This window comes from Fukomys damarensis, unplaced genomic scaffold, assembly GCF_012274545.1.
Source record: "Fukomys damarensis isolate Sample0158 unplaced genomic scaffold, DMR_v1.0_HiC HiC_scaffold_17, whole genome shotgun sequence".
Lineage (NCBI taxonomy): Eukaryota > Metazoa > Chordata > Mammalia > Rodentia > Bathyergidae > Fukomys > Fukomys damarensis.
This window is the reverse complement of record NW_022900929.1, coordinates 66403973-66422935: the sequence shown is the minus strand read 5'-3', so window position 1 is coordinate 66422935 and position 18963 is coordinate 66403973. Positions and strand designations below refer to the sequence as shown.

At 36.1% G+C, this 18963-nt stretch overlaps 1 protein-coding gene across 2 annotated transcripts in view; it reads right to left on the bottom strand.

The window, feature by feature from the left end:
• Positions 1-18963, bottom strand: part of Fancm (FA complementation group M) — a 53110-nt gene that overhangs the window by 14628 nt on the left and 19519 nt on the right. For both annotated transcript variants that reach the window (XM_033765160.1, XM_010632610.3), the window contains exons 10-16: positions 18012-18218; positions 16812-17025; positions 14234-14391; positions 12739-12894; positions 9754-11644; positions 845-939; positions 670-732 (exon numbers count right to left, since the gene is read on the bottom strand). In XM_033765160.1, the coding sequence (XP_033621051.1) occupies positions 670-732; positions 845-939; positions 9754-11644; positions 12739-12894; positions 14234-14391; positions 16812-17025; positions 18012-18218 (2784 nt within the window). The remainder of the gene's footprint in view (positions 1-669; positions 733-844; positions 940-9753; positions 11645-12738; positions 12895-14233; positions 14392-16811; positions 17026-18011; positions 18219-18963) is intronic.

The window sequence follows — 18963 nt, the reverse complement described above, 5'->3', positions numbered from 1 at the left end:
AGATATTTGTAAAATTTTTTTTTTTTTTTTTTTTTTTTTTTTGGTACCAGGGATGGAACTTGGGACCTTGTGCCTGCAAAGCAGGTGGCAGAACCACTGAGCTAAATCCCCAGCCTGAAAACTAGTATTTTTAATTAAATATGCTTCACTTAGAAGAATTTGTTAAAGCAATTTTTCTAGTGAATATTTTATGATTATATGAAGTTAATATGTATTGGTTGTACCTTTAACTAGTTTTCCCCAAATTATCCTAGATTTTATCAGACAATTAATATACAAGCCAAGAGTAGCGGCACAGGCCTGTAATCTCAGCATTCTAGGAAGCTCAAGCAGGAGAATCAAGAACTTTAGTTTTGAGATATATTCCTGATAGTATTTCTAGTAACCCAACATGCCTCGCAGAAAGTATCTAACAAACATTTGCTGATTTGCTGAAGTGTACTGACTAAAGAGGGATGACTTTTAAAAGGAATTAAAATTATTTAACGTTTATATTTATGATGCTTAGAAAGTTTACAATGAACTTATCTCTGAAAACTAAAAGAAGGACATAAAGCACCAATTCTTCCATTAACTATATCCTTAGAAGAGTAAATACATTTACGCATATGCATATTCTAATATTCATCCTAAAACAATTTGATTATATATTATCTGTCATTTACTTACTCTAAGAACCCTGCACTTTTTCACAGCATGAACTGGAGAATCAATTTCACTACTTTTCTGATCCTAAAATGAATAAATAAATCAACAAAAACATTAAGTAAAAGGCAATACAAAGTCCTCAAGCAAAAAAATGGCTTTTATATGATTACATTATTATAATGACTGAATGACTCACCTCAGGAGATTTTAAAACATTTTCCTTTCGCTTTTTATGTTTTCTTAGAAAAACCTCCTCATCTTCACTTTCACAATTTATCCATAATTGTTCACCTATAATATAAAAAATAAATCTGATCAACAGAAGAAAAAATGTAATTTTATTAGCTCATGATTCTAGAATTCACTCTAAATTTTAGTCTTCCCACCCCTTTGCCTTTATTACCTTCAGGCTGAAGGAATTAAAGTAATGAATACGCATGCTATAAAACAATATACTAAAAGATTTTCATTTTTGTGTGTACATATGTGTGCTTGCATAGAAGCATAAAAACTGATAAGATATTCACCAAAATGTAACTAGAATTAACTATTTAGGGAAGAGGGAGAAGGTTAAAACAAAATCTTCAAGTTGGAGGTACAGCTCAGTAGTACAGCACATGCTCGGCAAGCATGAGGCCCTGGGTTCAATTCCCAGAACAACAACAAAAATTCCTCACATATGAAAGAAAGCAAATACTTCACATTTTTAAAGTACTTAACCAAAGTTCTATTTCTGTACTTTCATAAAATTTTCATTCAAAGTGCTTTTTTATATTTTTGCAAAATCCTCTATTAAGAGTATTAGAGGCCCTGTGGTAGTTTTAAGTTTTTACACCAATTCTTTGATAATCCTCCCTTCAAGTAGATTATAATGCCTTTCTGCTTAAGTGCAGGCCAGACTTAGTGAATTTTTTCTAACAAAAGAATATAATGGAAGCGGAGGTGTGTCATTTATAAACCTAAGTCACAAAGGCACTGTGGCTCACATTTGCTCTTTCTCTTGTATTAATTATACTGGGAGAGGCCAGATGCTATGTTTTTCCTCTGTGTTACCTGGGCAGGTCTAGAACTCCTGGGTTCAAGCAATCCTTGCACCTCAGCCTTCCAAGTAGGCAAGACTACAGGTCTGAGTCACTGTCCCCAGCTACCACATGCTACGCTTCAAGGATATAATCAAGCAACCCAATGGAGAAGTCCACATATCAAGAAACTGAAGCCTCCTGCCAACCATCTACAAATAAACCACCTTAAAAGCAGATCTACTCAGTGTGTTTCAACTGTAGCCAGAGCCACTCACAGCTAAGCCACAAATGAATTCTTGACTCACAGAAACCTTGAAAAATTAAATGTTTTTGCTGTAACTCATTAAGTTTTGGGAGAGGTTAGTTGCAGTATATAACAATTAAATAATATAGGTTTTGGTACCTAGAAATTGGCAGTAGTCATGACAAAAACTAAACTATAAAAGTAGGTTCAGAACTAGATAGGGGGTAGAAAATGAGAGGACTTCTGAGGGTTTCTGGGAAGGCCTCGAGAGCTTCAAACACTGTAGGAAGGAGCCGGGGATTTAGCTCAGTTGTTCCATTGCCTGCCTCATAAGCACAAGGTCCAAGGTTTGATCCGGTACCAAAAAAAAAAAAAAAACTATAGGAAGCTTAATGCCCACTGAGGAGGCTACAGGTGAGAGCTTAAAATGAAAACCTTATTGGAAGCTGAAGAAAGGAAATCCTGTAGAAGTAGTGTCAAAAAGTTTAACAACATTGCACTTAACAATTCACCTAATTCACCTAATGAGTGAGGTGACCTAGCCAAGGACAAACTGTCTAAGGTATCATCTGTTTCTTCTTGCTGTTATAGTAAAAGAAAAGAATACTGAATATAAAACAGTTAGAAATTGATGGTTTTGAAAATTCTCAGCCTCTTCAGGTGTCAAGCAATATAAAAATTAAGATATCGTCTATGTAAAGATCAAATCCAGAAGACTGCCAAGAAAATATTATGAAGCTTGAGGATATAACTAAAAATGCTGTTAAAACCTCAGAAAGATCAAAGGTGAAACCTCAGAGTACCATTCAGTCAGACAAAAGGCCCTTAAGTATTTTAATTATGATTCTCAAAGATCCTCTCCAGATATCTTCAAGAATTATCTCCAAACGTCTCAGCAAAAGCCCGAAGCAGAGAAGGGCTTTTTTCCCAAAGATTTGTGGGTATGAACAGTGTCTAATGGAATAAAGTTTCTAAGAAGATTCTTGAGAAATTCATAAACACTTACCAGAATTATAACACTGGAAGAAATGCAGCCAACTACAAACGAAAGGAACAGATAGTATAAATTGGAAAGAAGACTTTGGACCTCCAAACATGTACGAAAAGGAAGCAGGCTCAGGAAACTCATAAAAGGTACTTGTTATGGGAAAAGACCAAGCATCCAAAGGAAGAAAGGTGGAGGTAAGGATCATGGAAAACATCCCCAGGCTTTGAGCCCTAATGAAGGAACTACTAACTACAAGGAGAAATGCTACATAATCTTGGGGGAAAATCACTTCACAATTAAACTATGATTAGGCCTACTTTTCCTGTCCACAGGCCGGCTACTGCATGTCAAGACTTAAATCCATTTTTGCCTCCTGTCACAGCTAAAACCTCAATAGTTCCATGATGCTGTGATGTTCCAGGGCAGGATTACATCAGCTGAGTACATTTTGGTTCCTTGAGAACCTAGTAGTAAAAGAAAAGTTTCACCTGGGGAGGGACAAATTCCTAATCAACATAAATTCCTCACTGTCCTAGGATACTGCCACCCTCTGAGTCATCTGTTATTCCCATGTACCAAATAAAGATGTCAGGTACCTTTGTCTTTGCTGCCCAGAGCAGCATCGATAGGCCCAAAGCTCATCTTCTCTAAGTCTCATTTCCTTTCTTTATTAATTAATTCACCTTGTGCTGTCCTGGCTCACAGGAGACCAGGACTCACTGCAGGGGTTCTGGTAACATCCCCTTTCCCTGATCCCTACAACTAACCTCAGCTCCACTGGATTTGAGAATCATTAAGAATTAGGGCTTACTCCAAAATAACTTGAATTGGGGAAGGTGAAAACTTTTTGAACCCCTCTTTTCCCAGTCATTAAAACTAGAGCATGAACTGGATTGTCTGGTAGATCTTTTTATTCCAAAAAACTCTTAAGGTCTCTTACAAAAAAGTTTGAACTGCTGCTTTTCAGGCAAGAACAGCATGATGATAAAGCAGCAAAATAATCCCCATGACTGAAGAATCTGCCATATCAGTTTCACAATATGCTGAATTGCATATTTAAAATTATTATAAAAATGTCTTTTGTAATTTTATTCTTTCAAGGGTTGCAGGTTAATTATGTGGTGACTCAAATTACATATAAAGTTAAACTCCCTTACATTTTAGAGTAGGTCAGTGACTTTCTGGAAGGTCCTAGGAGAGAAGCTTGGTGGCGATGCAAGACTCTTTAGAAAATACACACCACAGACTCATGACAATATCATTATTAAAATGTCACTACCTAAAAAAAAAAAAAAAAAAAGCCCACTTCCAAAGACTGACTTTTAGGCCGTAATTTAAATGTCTTACTTGAAACCAAAACATACAAATTTTTTTCTCTTGTGATTTAGATCAGATGCAAAAACAATCAAGAGTTTGAAGGAAATGATCTAGAACTTTGGTATGCATTCATGTATGATGTAATGCTACGAATACTTTTCTTCATCTCTTATATGTAATGAAAAAATGTTTAGTGCAAACCCAAATGATAATCACAGCACTAAATCTACCACTGTTCGCTCATTTATAAAATGTGAGTTGTTACCACAGCAATTTTTGTTAGAGCAACTTCTGTGAGAGTTCTGATGATGTCTGTAAAACACTCAGTGGCTGGCTCATCATAAGAGTTTAGTAAAATACTTTTTATTACTCTTTTAAAAAAAAAGAACTAGGGCTTTCTGAGCACCTTCTATCGCTTTCCCACTCTTTTAAATTCTCCAAATCAAACCAACCCTTCCACAATTCTAGCTGAAATCCCAATTATAACCACATGAGAAATCCAAAGCCAGAACCACCCAGCTATGCAGCTCTTCAATTTTGATCTATAAGAAACTGAGGTAAATGCTATTTTAAGCCATTGAGTTTTGAGGTACTTTGTTCCACAGCACTAGATAATACATCTATCCAGACAGACAAACTGCAATGATTCCTTTTTTGTACATGATTCAACTAGTTTTTCTTTTTTCATTACTTTGTAAAAAGCCAAATTTAGTGAGGGCAGGGGAAATGGTAAAAAATAAGAACCAAGATACATCATGTAAAGGTACAAGATCCCAATGATGAATGTAACTGTATTGTTTATCTTAAATGTACCAAAAAACTTAAGGCCATCGCTCAAGCGCCAGGAGGTAGCCTGGGCCCCGATCCACTGCGGGAAGGGGAGCCATGCCTGCTCCTGACCCAGCCGCCATCGCTCAAGCGCCGGGAAGGTAGCCACGTCGGCACCCCTGAACCCCCATAAGACCCCCCACACACTCTCAGAACTCCTGACTGTGCCAGTCTTTGGACCTACTCTGCAGAGGCAGAGGTGGTCATCAAGGGTATTTTTCTGAGTTCCCAACTTTGAATATCTTTAAAGAAAGGGAGTGGGAAACCTGCAATAGAACGTTGTGGAGTTCAACCATTCAGAAGGTTGGAGAACTCAATCTGGGCCTTGCAGCCCGAGGTCAGTCAGCATCATGGGGTTCAGCCATCAGCTAACTGAGACCAGGGGACTTGCATCCTCACTCTATCTGAGCCATTAAATGGTAAATACACTATATTGAAATTTTGTTCACTGCAGACATGCTCTGGACTGCTTCTTGATTTCAATTTAATTAAAATGATTTAAGGGTGATAGACTGGTGACTACCACAGATGGTCAGTGTCCAAGTTGTGCCTGATCTTAATGTGTTGCTGATTCTATCAGTTGGGATAAAGCATTGCGGATGATTTGATGAGCTGTTTCTCTGATGTTATGAAGATGAGAATGTCTGTGGGTCATTAGAGACACAGAAGCTAGGGCGCAAATATATCAGGAAGATTGAGGTAATAACCCAGAGATTAAAGCAAGGACAGTCCGACAACAAAAATAAAAATGAGAAAACACTTAAGCAAGACACAAGGACAGACTTCCAGTTCACCCATGGCAAAGAGTAGGGCAAATGAGGATGAAAAGGCCGATAGTGAACCACCAGGACACTCTGAACTCAAAGCACAAGAAGTAACACAACAGATCAATCAGGCTCTAAAAAAATTCAAAACAGAAATAATTTCCCAGATAACCATAGAGATAGTGAGCAAAATGGAAGTCGTGATTCGAGACTCTAGAGCAGAAACTGATCAAAAAATAGTTGAGCTCAGGACCATGATAGAAGCCATGAAGGCCCAGCATAAGAAAGAAATGGAAAAAATAAATGCACAATATAGGAAAGAAATGGAATCCATAAAACAGATACAAACAGATATCCAGATTAAATACTTCATAGAAAGTGTATGCAACAGAATAAAAGAATGCGAAGATAGAATCTCAGATATAGAAGATAAGATGGCAGTCAGTGACCAAGAAAAGAGAGGTCTCTTAAAAACAGTAGGAGAGCATGAGGAATCGATCCAGCAACTCCTACATGATGCAAAGAAGAATAATATAAGACTGATAGGAATCCATCAAGTAACAGGAGAAAATACAAATGACTTAAAAAAGCTGTACATAGAATTAATGACAGAAAACTTCCCAGAGGGGAAGAATTTGACCTTCAGATAAGTGAGGCATATAGGACCCCAACTAGCCACAATTAAAAAAAAAATCTACACCTACACATATAATAATCAAGATCCCAGAAACCCAACAGAAGAACAAAATACTACAAGCAGTAAGAGAAAAGAAACAAATCACATATAAAGGAAAGCCCATCAGAATCAAAGCAGACTTTTCAACACAAACCCTTGGGGCAAGGAGAGCCTGGAATGAGATATTTCAAGTACTAAAAGAGAACAACCTCCAACCTAGACTGATGTATCCTGCAAAGCTCTCTTTCAAAATGGATGGGGAAATAAGACACTTCCACGACAAAGAACACCTGAGAAACTACATGAATACCAAACCAGCACTACAAGTAATTCTAAACAAGATCCTAGAAAAAGACAATGAAGGCAACAACATCATGAGGCCCAACAGAGCAAATCAAATAGGCAAGGCAAGAAATTAAAAGGAGAAGGTGAAAAAGTAAAAACAGTCAACAGAAGGCCAATAACATGTCAATAATAACATATAACATATCAGTTATAACCAGCAATGTCAATGGCCTCAACTCACCAATCAAGAGAAACAGACGGGCAAAAGGGAATAAGAACCAAAATCCAACAATATGTTGTATACAAGAAACACACCTAGTGCAAAAAGAAGCCCATAGACTGAAAGTGAAAAGACAGAAAACAATTCTCCATGTGACAGGAGCCCAGAAAAAAACAGGGGCAGCAATCTTATTTGCAGACAAAGTAGATTTCAAACCAATAATGATTCTAGTATTTTTGATGTTGGACGGTACTGTATCATACCTCTATGAATGTAAAATATCTTGTACCTGCTTTATGATACATAGTAGGGACTGTGCTTCATCAGAGCTACATTTAATGATATTACTCTAGAATGTTCTCTTTCCAGATGATGATTAAGATGCTAATAAAAAAAAAATGGTGCCAGGTACCACAACAGCAACAGAACTTTGCTGTTTTCTAGATACTATTCTTTTCTTTGTTTCTTTTTGGTTTTTTTGTTTGTTTGTTTGTTTTAATGGAATGTGCTGAATGTCTATAATTTTGTTCAGATGACTGCAGAACCTGGAAAAGCTGTTGCTGCTATCAATGCATTACATACTGCTATGAGAATCAAGACCTATTATGTAAAGGTACAGAATCCCAATGATGAATGTAACTGCACTGTGTACCTAAGATTGTACCAATAAACCCAATAAAAAGAAAAAAAAATAACAACAACAAAAAAAAATTTAAAGGGGGAAAAAAATATCCAACCCATTCCAGGAGGTTTCCTTTTTAACTGCTTTAGTTTGAATAATATATATTACACACACACACACACACACACACACACACACACACACAATTAACATGGTAAGTGAGCTTAATTGCTTTCTTTGAGTTACATCAAACAAAAAGTACTAACTATATATTCTCTAATGTATTTCTTCAATATTATGCACATGGACTAACAGTTATACACAATGCTAGAAAAGAAGTTTTATTGCAGATCTGACACAAGCAAAGCAATGACTTCACCCATTAATGTGGAGTTAATACTGTATAGATGTATCAAAACAAATCTTGAAGGCTAATAGGCAATCTTAATTTACAAAAAATAAAAATATCAGAGCACACCCCAAACTATGCGGACTAGTCAAAATTAAAATCCATTTACAAAACTTACATAAACATGCTTTCATTTTAAATAGATTATTTATGAATCACAACCTAATGAGAGAAAAACCTAAGGACAAGATTTACATGGAAAACTCTCATTTTATCAGACAACTTCTCTTTTTCTTCAGTCATAAGTAATAAAACTCATAAGTGGCCCAATAAAATTATCTTTAAATAAATTAGTTGAGATCTATAGCAGGATTTAAAGGATACTTACTGATACCGTTCTAATACCAAACATTTGTCACTATCTTTTCTAGTTTTTCTGTAACTATAAAGTCTGATAAGAGATCTCCAGATCTCTGGATATTTTATGGACTGGTCTCAATCTCTAAATATGATCTTATAGTAGATCTCTGACTTATGAGCTAAATTCATTTATGAGGGCTGGTTATAACTCAAAGTTGTCAGCTGAAGGTTTAGGCTCCTCTACACAGCCTTCAAAGTCGCTCTCCTATATACAGGGAGATCTCAATATCCTTAGAGACACTGGCCCAGGATTTTTCAGTCCCACACAGGAAAGAATGCTGTAATGTTCCTTCCGTAACTCTGTAAGGTTTAAATCTGTATCTGAGACCATCTAGAAGCAACAGTGGCCAGCATTAGGGTTGTAACTCAAGACTTTCTTTAGTCATAAGCTAAAACTAAAATTGTGATCATAACCCAAGTTGTTGATATGTCAGGCCAGTCATAACTTGAGGGTCCACTGTATTTCTCAAAGATTTTATTAGAAAAATCCTCGCCTCAAACCTATGCCACCAAACTTAGGTCTTCCGACCTTTTCTTTTTATTATTTTATAACACCAAATTCTCTATTATTTTCAATATATTTATAAATATTCCTGAGTACCCCAAATGAAAACCAACATAGAGTATCTATAACATCTTTTCAAAGTAATCTAACTCAAAACTTCCCGCCAACCTCCTAATAGCCACTATTTTTTTTTTTTCCATTAAGTTTACTGGTACATTTTAGGCATACAGTACAGTTACATTCATCATTGGGAACTTGTACCTTTACATGATGTATCTTGGTTCTTATTTTCCCCCATTCCCTGGCCCTCCATTCAACTCTTCCATCCCTCACTATTTACAGAGACTTTGTTTCCATTTTTTCCTTTTCTCATATTTTTTCCTTTCCCTTCTTTCCTTTTCCCCACCCCTTCCACTTCCCCTACACCTTTAGACCTTTTCCTCCTGTTTCACATTATCCATTATACATTTTGATCGTTATTTACACTTTTAGTTTCTCACACCCAAGAAACTATTTGGTATTTATACATCTAAACAGCCACTAGTATTCATTTTGTACTTATTTCCACCTCTTACTGGCATATTTTCAAATGTATGTCATATAAATATTTGTATTTTACAACTAAGGAGCAGGGCTAAATTTTTTACCTCATTCTATAATTTGTAATATCTAGCATAATACATTTCCCATGGCATGCAGATAAAATATTTTACCAGTGAACATCAACTTAAGAAAAATATAAATCAATTATCTAATTCAACACACATATTACATAATGTACTGAGAATTACACTTGGAAAAATCACCTACTTCTAGAGCAAACGTTCTACAAAGACTTATGTATTTTATAAAGGTGGGATCTTACCTTCACCAGGACAGGACTGATGCAGATAGAGCTCATCACTGCTTTTAGTTTTTTGTGGAGAAAACAATGAATCATCAAAAGTTGAATTCAATGTTTCTTTGAAACTTTGCAGATTTGCTTTTTTCTTATTAGAATCTGGTGTCTTGAGAATTTTCTTTCTTACAACAGAAAATGAGTTCATTCTGTTTGATTTAGAGATGGGTGTGCTCATAACTTCTTCTCCTACTGGTAAAGAAAACTGCGAAAAACCAGGAGATACAAATTCTTTTGTTTTTGTTGCACACTGTGGAAAATGTGCAAAATTTGGACTCTGCGCATCTTTACTTGACAGGACAGATGTGGATCCACTTGTAAAATTTTCAACATGATCTCTTGATGGATTCAAAACATTTGCATCCTTTATCTTCTTACTATCTAAATATCTTCCAGATATATCATCTAGTCTATTCTTACTTGTATTTGATGTATGTTCTAATATTTCATCATCAGAATCTGGACTACAAAACCCTAAATCAAAGGTAACAGAAAATAAGTCCCTAGACCAATCAGAAGCAGATTCACCACTCTCCAGTCTTTCCTCATGTGTATCTTTCAAATCTGCACGTGAAATACAACTATTAGTATCATGAATTATTTTATCTTGGGGTTCAGAATCATCATCTAACAAAAGTTCATCAGAAATTAAGAACTGAGAGATTGGAGTCACTTCATTTAGAAGAGTTTTGTCTGATACAGACAAAGATTTGCACTGACTTTTCAATGGAGAAGGGCTTATATCATTAAGTTCTCCATTAACATCTTCGAACAATAGTAAACTCTCATTTTGATCAGTGGACAATATTGGGAAATCGTTATTATCAACATTGTGATTAGTTTTGTCAACTAAATTCCTTGAAGTATCTATGTGAATTGGAACATGACTGTTAGATAATAAATTTTCATTTTTAATATTCTTATGTATTTTATCATCCCGGTCAAATAAGTATGGCTCATTAGAAATCTTAGCAATATTTGCACTAAAGAGACAACTTTTTTCAGGAGACTGATTAATAATTTTAACTGAATCCAATTCTGAATTTTTCTGAGAATCCACAGCTGAACAGGACATCAAAGAAGTGGATTTACAGTTTTGTAAATGCTCTGTGTGGGGCAGAAAAGGCAAACTGTCCAGTTTTGTAATTTCAAATTCCAAGTCTGAGAGACTACTGAGAGGTGGAGGAGAATGAGATAAAAATCTCTCTACATTAGCTAGTACCTCTTTTGTCAGTGTGTGACAATGATGAAACTGATCATTTGTTCTAGATATGTAAAGCTCTTCATCAAATGGAATAAGTAAGGTGGATAAACCAGATTTCTCATCACTGAAACTCCCATAACCAGAATCTAAAAAACTTCCGGCAAATGAATAAATAGACTTATTTGTAAACTGGCCCTCTGTTAGTGATACATCTGGCTGATTTAAAACTTTTTTATTAACATTACATGTGGTAGCAACTCCATCTATATCTGATGACCTTTTATCATCTGGTAAGTCTACCTGAAAACTAGGCTCAACAGGAGAATTTCTGCCAGGATTTAAAAAATCTGCATCACCATTGTTTTCTTTTTTAGGTTGGTCCTTTTGCATTTCTTTAGAAGCTATTTTCATTAGAGAAACAATTTTAGTAGATTTGATGTGAGTTTGTTTATAAATTTCAGCACATGCTTCTTCAGATTCTATCACTGAGAATGAACTGGCTTGATTTATAGTCTTTTTTAATGAAGATTTCTCATGAGTAATAAAGATGTCACTGACAGGATTACTATATCCATTCCCGAGACTGCTAAACGTTGAGCTAACATCTTCCATTTGTAAATACGATTTCATTTCCAATTCATACTTGCATTCACCCTATAATCAAGCAACATGTAAAAATCACATGAAGACAAAATGAAACAAAGTGAAACAACCAATTATTTTATTTGCTCTTCTTTTTAGGGGTCCTACCTAAAAAGGATAGAGTTTGGGGAGCAAACCCAGGGCCCTGTGTGTGATAAGCAACAAAAACCCAATTCTAAAAGATTAATTTCTCTCTATTTTAAAATATTTTCTAAATATTAGTATTCAAATAATTTCCTTTTAAACTTTAAAATCAAGGAAACATAAATTATACTGTCAAATTATCAAGTTATTTTTAATTAATTTTTATCTACAGTACTTTATTCACAGACTATCATAGAATTTATGAATACATAAGAAATACTTTCTTCAATTCTAACACTTATTCTTTATATATAGTATTTAAGAAGTCAATATTCCATGTAACCATAAATAACAGCTACAATTTACTGAGTACATAATATGTACTAGTTCCTTTTCTAAGTGCCTTACACATATTGTCATTTAATTCTCACAACAATTCTATAAAGTATTATCATTATCCTATTTTATAGATGAAACTGAGGGACAAAGAGATTAAATAATTCACAAGCATACAATTAGTAAGAAATATAGTTGGAATTCCAATCCAGACATTATGGATTGCACTATCAAGTTTAGTATTTTGACTCTTTCAAGGAAAAATGGTCAAGAAACTGATCAAGAAATCAATAATTCCCTAAACTACCCCCAGAATACAAGAAATACCTAATGACCTACGTGCTAGACAATATTTCATTAAGTCCCAAAATTCAATAAGAATCCTAAATGAGCTTTACAAATAGTTCACACAAAGCATGAAGTATTAAAATTTTACTCTGATCTAATGATATTTACAGATTATATTTTTCTTCTATTCAATTAAGTCTACTTCTTTTCCTAAGACAGAAAACTGGGTCTTTGTTGAAATCACAAGGAGCTATATAAAAAGACAAAATATTTTTAGCTATAACTATGCATAATAAATACCGCAGCTTCTTATGATGTCTTCAAAATAAGAAAAGCAGAGGTTAAGAATTCCAGTGTCCTTATCATACCACAAAGAGAAGGTTACAATAAAACTCTACCTCTTCATGCCTCATCCGCTCTATCATTTGCATAACGCTAACAAAATGGTGGCATCGCTCAGAATGGTCAACTTGGTGCGTAGGAAAGGGGCGATCTTGCCATACTCTCCATTCAGTGAGAGAGAGCTGATGGATTCCGGTGGCTGGGTTTTGAATCTTGATTAATGATTTTGAAATAATAAAAATGATAAGATCAGAAACACATACTCACAGAGATTTCACAGATTAGTTTTAAAAATACTCCTAACAGGTAGATAATAAGCCTAACATAAATAATTTGAATTCCTGTCAGTAGTGCCAACTACAATTCCAGAAAAAGGAAAATAATTTCATAAAGTACAAAGATGGTCCTTTAAAATACATTTGAAAATAATTGTTCTATTAGTTATAATCTGACCATATACTTGTTTTACAGTTCCATGTTAAAAAACATGTCTGGCCTCAAAACTATCATGCTAGATTTAGATCCCAAACTACAACAAAAAGACATCATAATCTCAGTGGTCCCAAGTCGTTATGCTTGCTGCCACTCCCCACTCTCCCTGTTAGTGATTAAAATAAAAACATTCAAAATAGTTATAATCTCTATAAATCTTCTGATAGAAATCATTCCAAGGCCGGGGATTTAGCTCACAAGTGCAAGATCCCAAGTTCGATCCCCAGTACCAAAAAAAGAAAAAAGAAATCATTCCAGAGGCTGATTTTTCCAGCTCCCTCGGCATATATGCCACTCTTCTCAGCTCTCTTGACTTGTAGGAAGCTCACCAATAATTTGCTTTTTTGGCTGATGCTGGTGCTGGTGCTGGGGATGAAACCCAGGCATTCATGAATGTCGCACAAGCGCTGTACTACTGAGCTACAACTCCAGCCCCAGGTCTACAATGATTATTCGTAAAAAAATATGCAATTTAAAGTTTTAAATTTAATCTCGAAACAAAACCAGTTGTGTCAAAAAGTACATAACAACATGATTTGTTACTAAAATTAAAAAAAAAAAATCATGGCCAGGGATTTAGCTCAGTGGCTCTGCCGCCTGCCTTGCAAGTACAAGGTCCTGAGTTCAATCTCCAGTACCAAAAAAAAAAAAAAAAAAATCTCAAAACATATCAGGAAAATTGCCAAGCAAACTATGAAAGATTACAGATGTAAGATTATGCCAACTTAGAAATGTTTTCATTGCTGGGCATGGTGGCATATGCCTGTAATCGCAGGACTCAGGAGGCTCACTGTGAGTTCAAGGCCAGCCTGGGCCACAGAGTAAGTTCAACGCCAGTCTGAACCATTTATGTAGTAGAAAATAATGATGAAAAAACAAAATCTATGTAAAAATTTCTAATACAATACATAAGGAAATTAGTAATTTTTAAGTTAGATTTTAATGATTCCTTATTAAACAGATTATTTCTTCCTTTTTAAAGTAAGCTGACATTCCAATATCAAACTTCCAAAGCTATTATATAATCATTACAAAGACCATCTGAAAACATGAACCTACTGGTCCATTTTCTTCTTCTTGCAAAGATGGAAAATGAACTTGAGGCAATGTTATCTCCTTAATTTTATCACTGTTTCTTAATCTATAAAGTCTGTTCCATAATTTAAATTCTTCTTCTGATAAGAAGTAATCCTTATTTGAGTTTTTTTGTCTCATGCCTGTAATATGAAAAAAATCGAAAAGGAGTTTAAAAAATACTCAAGGCAAACACAAAATATACACTGTCAACCCAAACTCTGTAATTGTTTATGTCTGTCTATTCACCTCTGCTAAACCACTGACTCAAATCCTCAGAACTAGGATTTTGTATTTTAAACCACTTACTAATTCTACACATCTTCTAAGCTTCACCCACCTCTGAAAGTACCCCTCCATCTAGGGGCTAAGATCAGAGCCAGTTAGCTGAGCTCTCAGGTGTGGCTTCATTTGCACTCTCAATTTTGTTATCTAAGACCTGGTATGCAGCAGAGTCAAATAACTTAAAAAACGAAAACCAGAACCATGGTTGTAACAGAGCAGTACTGGAAAGGTTTTCTGAAGCCTGGAGAGATGACAAAAGTTAAGCCTAAGCTAGGTATGGTGACCCAGGCCTCTAATTCAGGCACTCAGGAGGCTGAAGCAGGACTATGGCCACCAGGACAGCCTGGGTTACATAACAAACCATATCTCAACAAACAAAGAAATGAAAACTAAAAGGGGTTATAGGCTTTAGATTTAAGAAGGTAGAGGAAAAGGAAGAACAATGGGTAGGGGGAAGGATTTGTTGTGTTTAAATATAACGATACATTTTAAACGCTGTATAAAATTGAATTCTTGGCTTCCATAACCTCTAGAAAAAAATAATCACCAAATAATAAAGAAACAGTAAAAGAAAGGAATTCTGCCCCAATACAGATGAGGGTGGAGAAAAACTTGAAAGGTTCCTGAATTAGGAATTAGGAAAGGCACAGGGAAGAAAACAGGATCAAGATGAGATATGTGCATACACCCACAGCCCATGATGAATAAATGTGTCACAAGAATATACTGATCAAAACATTTTAGCAAAATAATTATATATTATATATATTATATTATAAATATATTATATTTCCATATTTTAAAAAAGGAATTAGGAAACTTCAGTCTCAACTATTCCCAAGCACTGCATTAGAAACTTTTTTTAAAGGTATCTTTAAAAGGTTTCCTCACCTATAAAATAAGGTTTGAATCAAATCATCTCTGAGGTCCTTTTCAGATCTTATGGACCCAATAGGAAGATACTCCAGTCTTCTACCAAAAATTTTCAGCCCTCTGCGGGCAGTAGCTAAGTGTAAAGACCCTGGGTTTTGGGCAGGGGATGTGGCTCACTGGTTCTGCCACCTGCTTCACAAGCACAAGGGCCCAAGTTCAAGCCCCAGTACAAAAAAGAAAAAGAAAAAGAAAAGAAAGAAAAAGACCTTGGGTTTAATCCCCAGTACTTCCCAAAATGTAAAGAATGTACAATCTTAGCAAGAATAATCACAGACACTGGAAAAATGAGAGACTAGTAACAGAAAAGTACAGCCAGGTATGGTGATATATGCTAGTGATCCCAGCCACTCAAGAGGTTGAAGCAAAAGGACTGAGTTTGGGCATAAGCATTTTAGCCTCAAATTTTAAAAAAAAAAGGCTGAGGATGTAGCTCAGTACAAAATCCCTGGGTTCAATCTCCAGCACTATTTAAAAATGAAGAAAAGAAAAGCAGAGAGCAAGGCCAGTTTGGTGGCACACACCTATAATCCCAGGCATTCTGGAGGCTTAGACAGGCCAATCATGTTTGAGCCCAGCCTGGGCAACTCAGTGACTTAGCAAGACCCTGTCTTAACACACACAAAAAAAGACTGGGGAGCTGGGTATAGTGGTGCACACCTGTAATCCCAGCGCTTGGGAGGCTGAGGCAGGAGGATCCCCAGGAGTTCAAGGCCAGCCTGGGCTACACAGTGAGTTCAGGGTCAGCCTGAACTACAAAGGCAGAGCATTTTAAAAAACCAAAAAACAAACAAACAAACAAACAAACAAACAAAAAAGACTGGGCATTTAATACACTGCAAAGACACTGGGTTCAATCCTCAGTATCACAAACAAATGAAACAAATTCACTCATGCATCCTTCCTTCCTCTGGGTTTGAAGGCCAGCCTCAATTTTCCCTGACATGAGCTTTTTTGTTTGTTTGTTTAGGGGAGTGGGGGAGGGTATGCATGATCACACAGTACTGGGGACTGAACCCAGGGGCAGTCCATCACTGAGCTATACCCTTAGCAGTTTTGTTTTTCATTTTGACACACAGTTTCACCAAGTTGCCCAGGCTGGCTCCAAACTTTCCATCCTCCTGCTTCAGCCTCCTCAGTAGCTATGACAGGCCTGCAGCAACAAGCCCAGCTAACACAGGGGTTTCTAACAGCGTCTCCTTCCTTTTACTACAAGAATTTCTTATCCTTCCACAGACAACAACCAAAACATCTCAGAACATACACTGAGTTTTTTATATAAAATTATGACCTGCCATATAAGAATAGAGGGGAAGAAAATGTGTAAAATCCAAACTTATTTACTTACCATTCCTACAGGAAAACAGAGAAGACTTCTGCTTAACATTTCGAGAAGCTTTCTCTGGTTCATAGGTGCTGTGTGTGATGAACATCTTGTGCAGTTCTGGATTGATTCCATCAGGAACCATTCGTGGACTCCTTTGGTAAAAATGAAGGACTTGTTTGCTACCTGAAATGGCTTTATAAATACTTCTTTTGTTGCACTGACTCTGATTGTATGTCTGCAAAACCAAATACAAAATGTCAAATTACAAGGGATTTTGCTCAGTGGTTCCGCCACCTGCCTCGCAAGCACAAGGACCCGAGTTCAATCCCTGGTACCAAATAAATAAGTCAAGTTACATTTCTATCGTTTTCATTCGGTCATAAAAAGCAATTAAACCAATTCACTTAAATGCCTAGAAAACAGAAATCCTATTGTCTGAATTTAAAAAAAAAAACTGAACTGTTAGACTGATAAAAAAAATGTTTAAATCTACTGTAAAAGCTTAAAAGGATAAGCAACTATACTGCACAAAGGAAATCTGATTTTTATTTATTATTTTGCTGGCTTTTAATAAGGCTGATATTTACACATAAGTTTAAAGTAATATAAGCATACAGTTTTTGTGTTTTTATTTATTTGTTCTTGTTTATAGTACTGGGTCTTGAACACAGCGCCTCCATACTGAGCTATATCCCCAGCATTTATTTTTTTATATTGAGTCAAGATCTCACTCAATTGCTAAATTGCCCCGGCTAGGATCAAACTTATGATTCTCCTGCCTCAGTCTCACAGAATGCTGGGACTACAGGTGTATACCGCCGTGGCTGAGGCCACAGAACCAAAGTTGCTTCGAGTCCAGCTTGCGCAACTGTAACTGAGAGAAACCCTGTCCCAAAAGAAATAAAAAGCCCTGGGATACAGCTCAGTGTGAAAGCCCTGGGATCTATTGCCAGTACTGCAAAAACAGAAGGAAAGAAGAAAGAGAAGGAGGGAAGAAATCTCATACAACGGGCCAGGGATTTAGCTCAGTGGCACCATGCCTGCCTTGCAACGCAAGGTCCACAGTAGCAAAAAAAAAAAAGAAAGAAAGAAAAAGAAATCTCATACAAAATAAATTACACTTACTGTAAAACTGGACTTCGAATGCTAAAATGTTGTTAGCTGTCTTTAGCCTGTATTTCTCAAATTTTAAGTCCAATCGTGCTTCTGAAGGTTACTTACACGTTCTTCCCGCCCTTCAGCAAGGATAACAACAATCCTGCCTTGACGTTTGCGTCCAGTTCTACCCATTCGTTGTATAAGACGAATCGGGCTCTTCTGGGCATCAAAGCATATGATAAGATCAACTTCCCCAATATCCAAACCTTCCTCACCAACACAGGTAGAAACCAGGGTGTTGTAACCACCATCACGAAATTGTTTCACCACCTGAAAAAAGAAGACTTTAAAATTACTAGACGCAAACTAAGAGAATTGCAATATATTGTTCCCACTCACTGCAAAATGGTGAAATCAGATTAGAAATCAGCATTCAGGATACCACAGAATAGGAAAAAAGTCACAAGTGGCAATGTAAGCAAAAAGAGATCATGGTCAAACAGAAGAATAGTCTAATTCCTTTGTTTTAACAATGATTGGGTGCTAAAAAGGATTCATCAGTAATTTAACAGTGCCACAATCCATGAGAAAGCACTCATTTTATATATTTAGCACCACTGAAAGGGGCAGAGGGAAGGTAAGGTCTAGAGGAGTTACTCCTATTTATTATATCTTCTATCTGTCATGTATCTGAAATAAAACTGTTTCATTACACCTAGAATTCATATACCTTTCACATTGCCATTCCAGGATTCCTCTTTGATCAGTCTAATGAAACTACAATAGCACGAGAATGAATTAATGAAAAGTCAACCAGGACTGGGGATTTAGATCAGTGGTTCCGCTGCCTGCTTCACAAGCGCAAGGACCCAAGTTTGATCTCCAGTACCAAAACAAATAAAAAAAAACAAACAAAAAGAACAACCAAACATTTTGAGAAACTGTAAGCCTTATCAACTTAGTTCTGAACTGCGGTGAACCTGTTTCCCCATGCATCTCAACACCCACGGTGCAGGTTGAAGTGTGATGGAGCAGTGGTTGTGGTAACACAATAACGCAACATTAAAAGCTGACT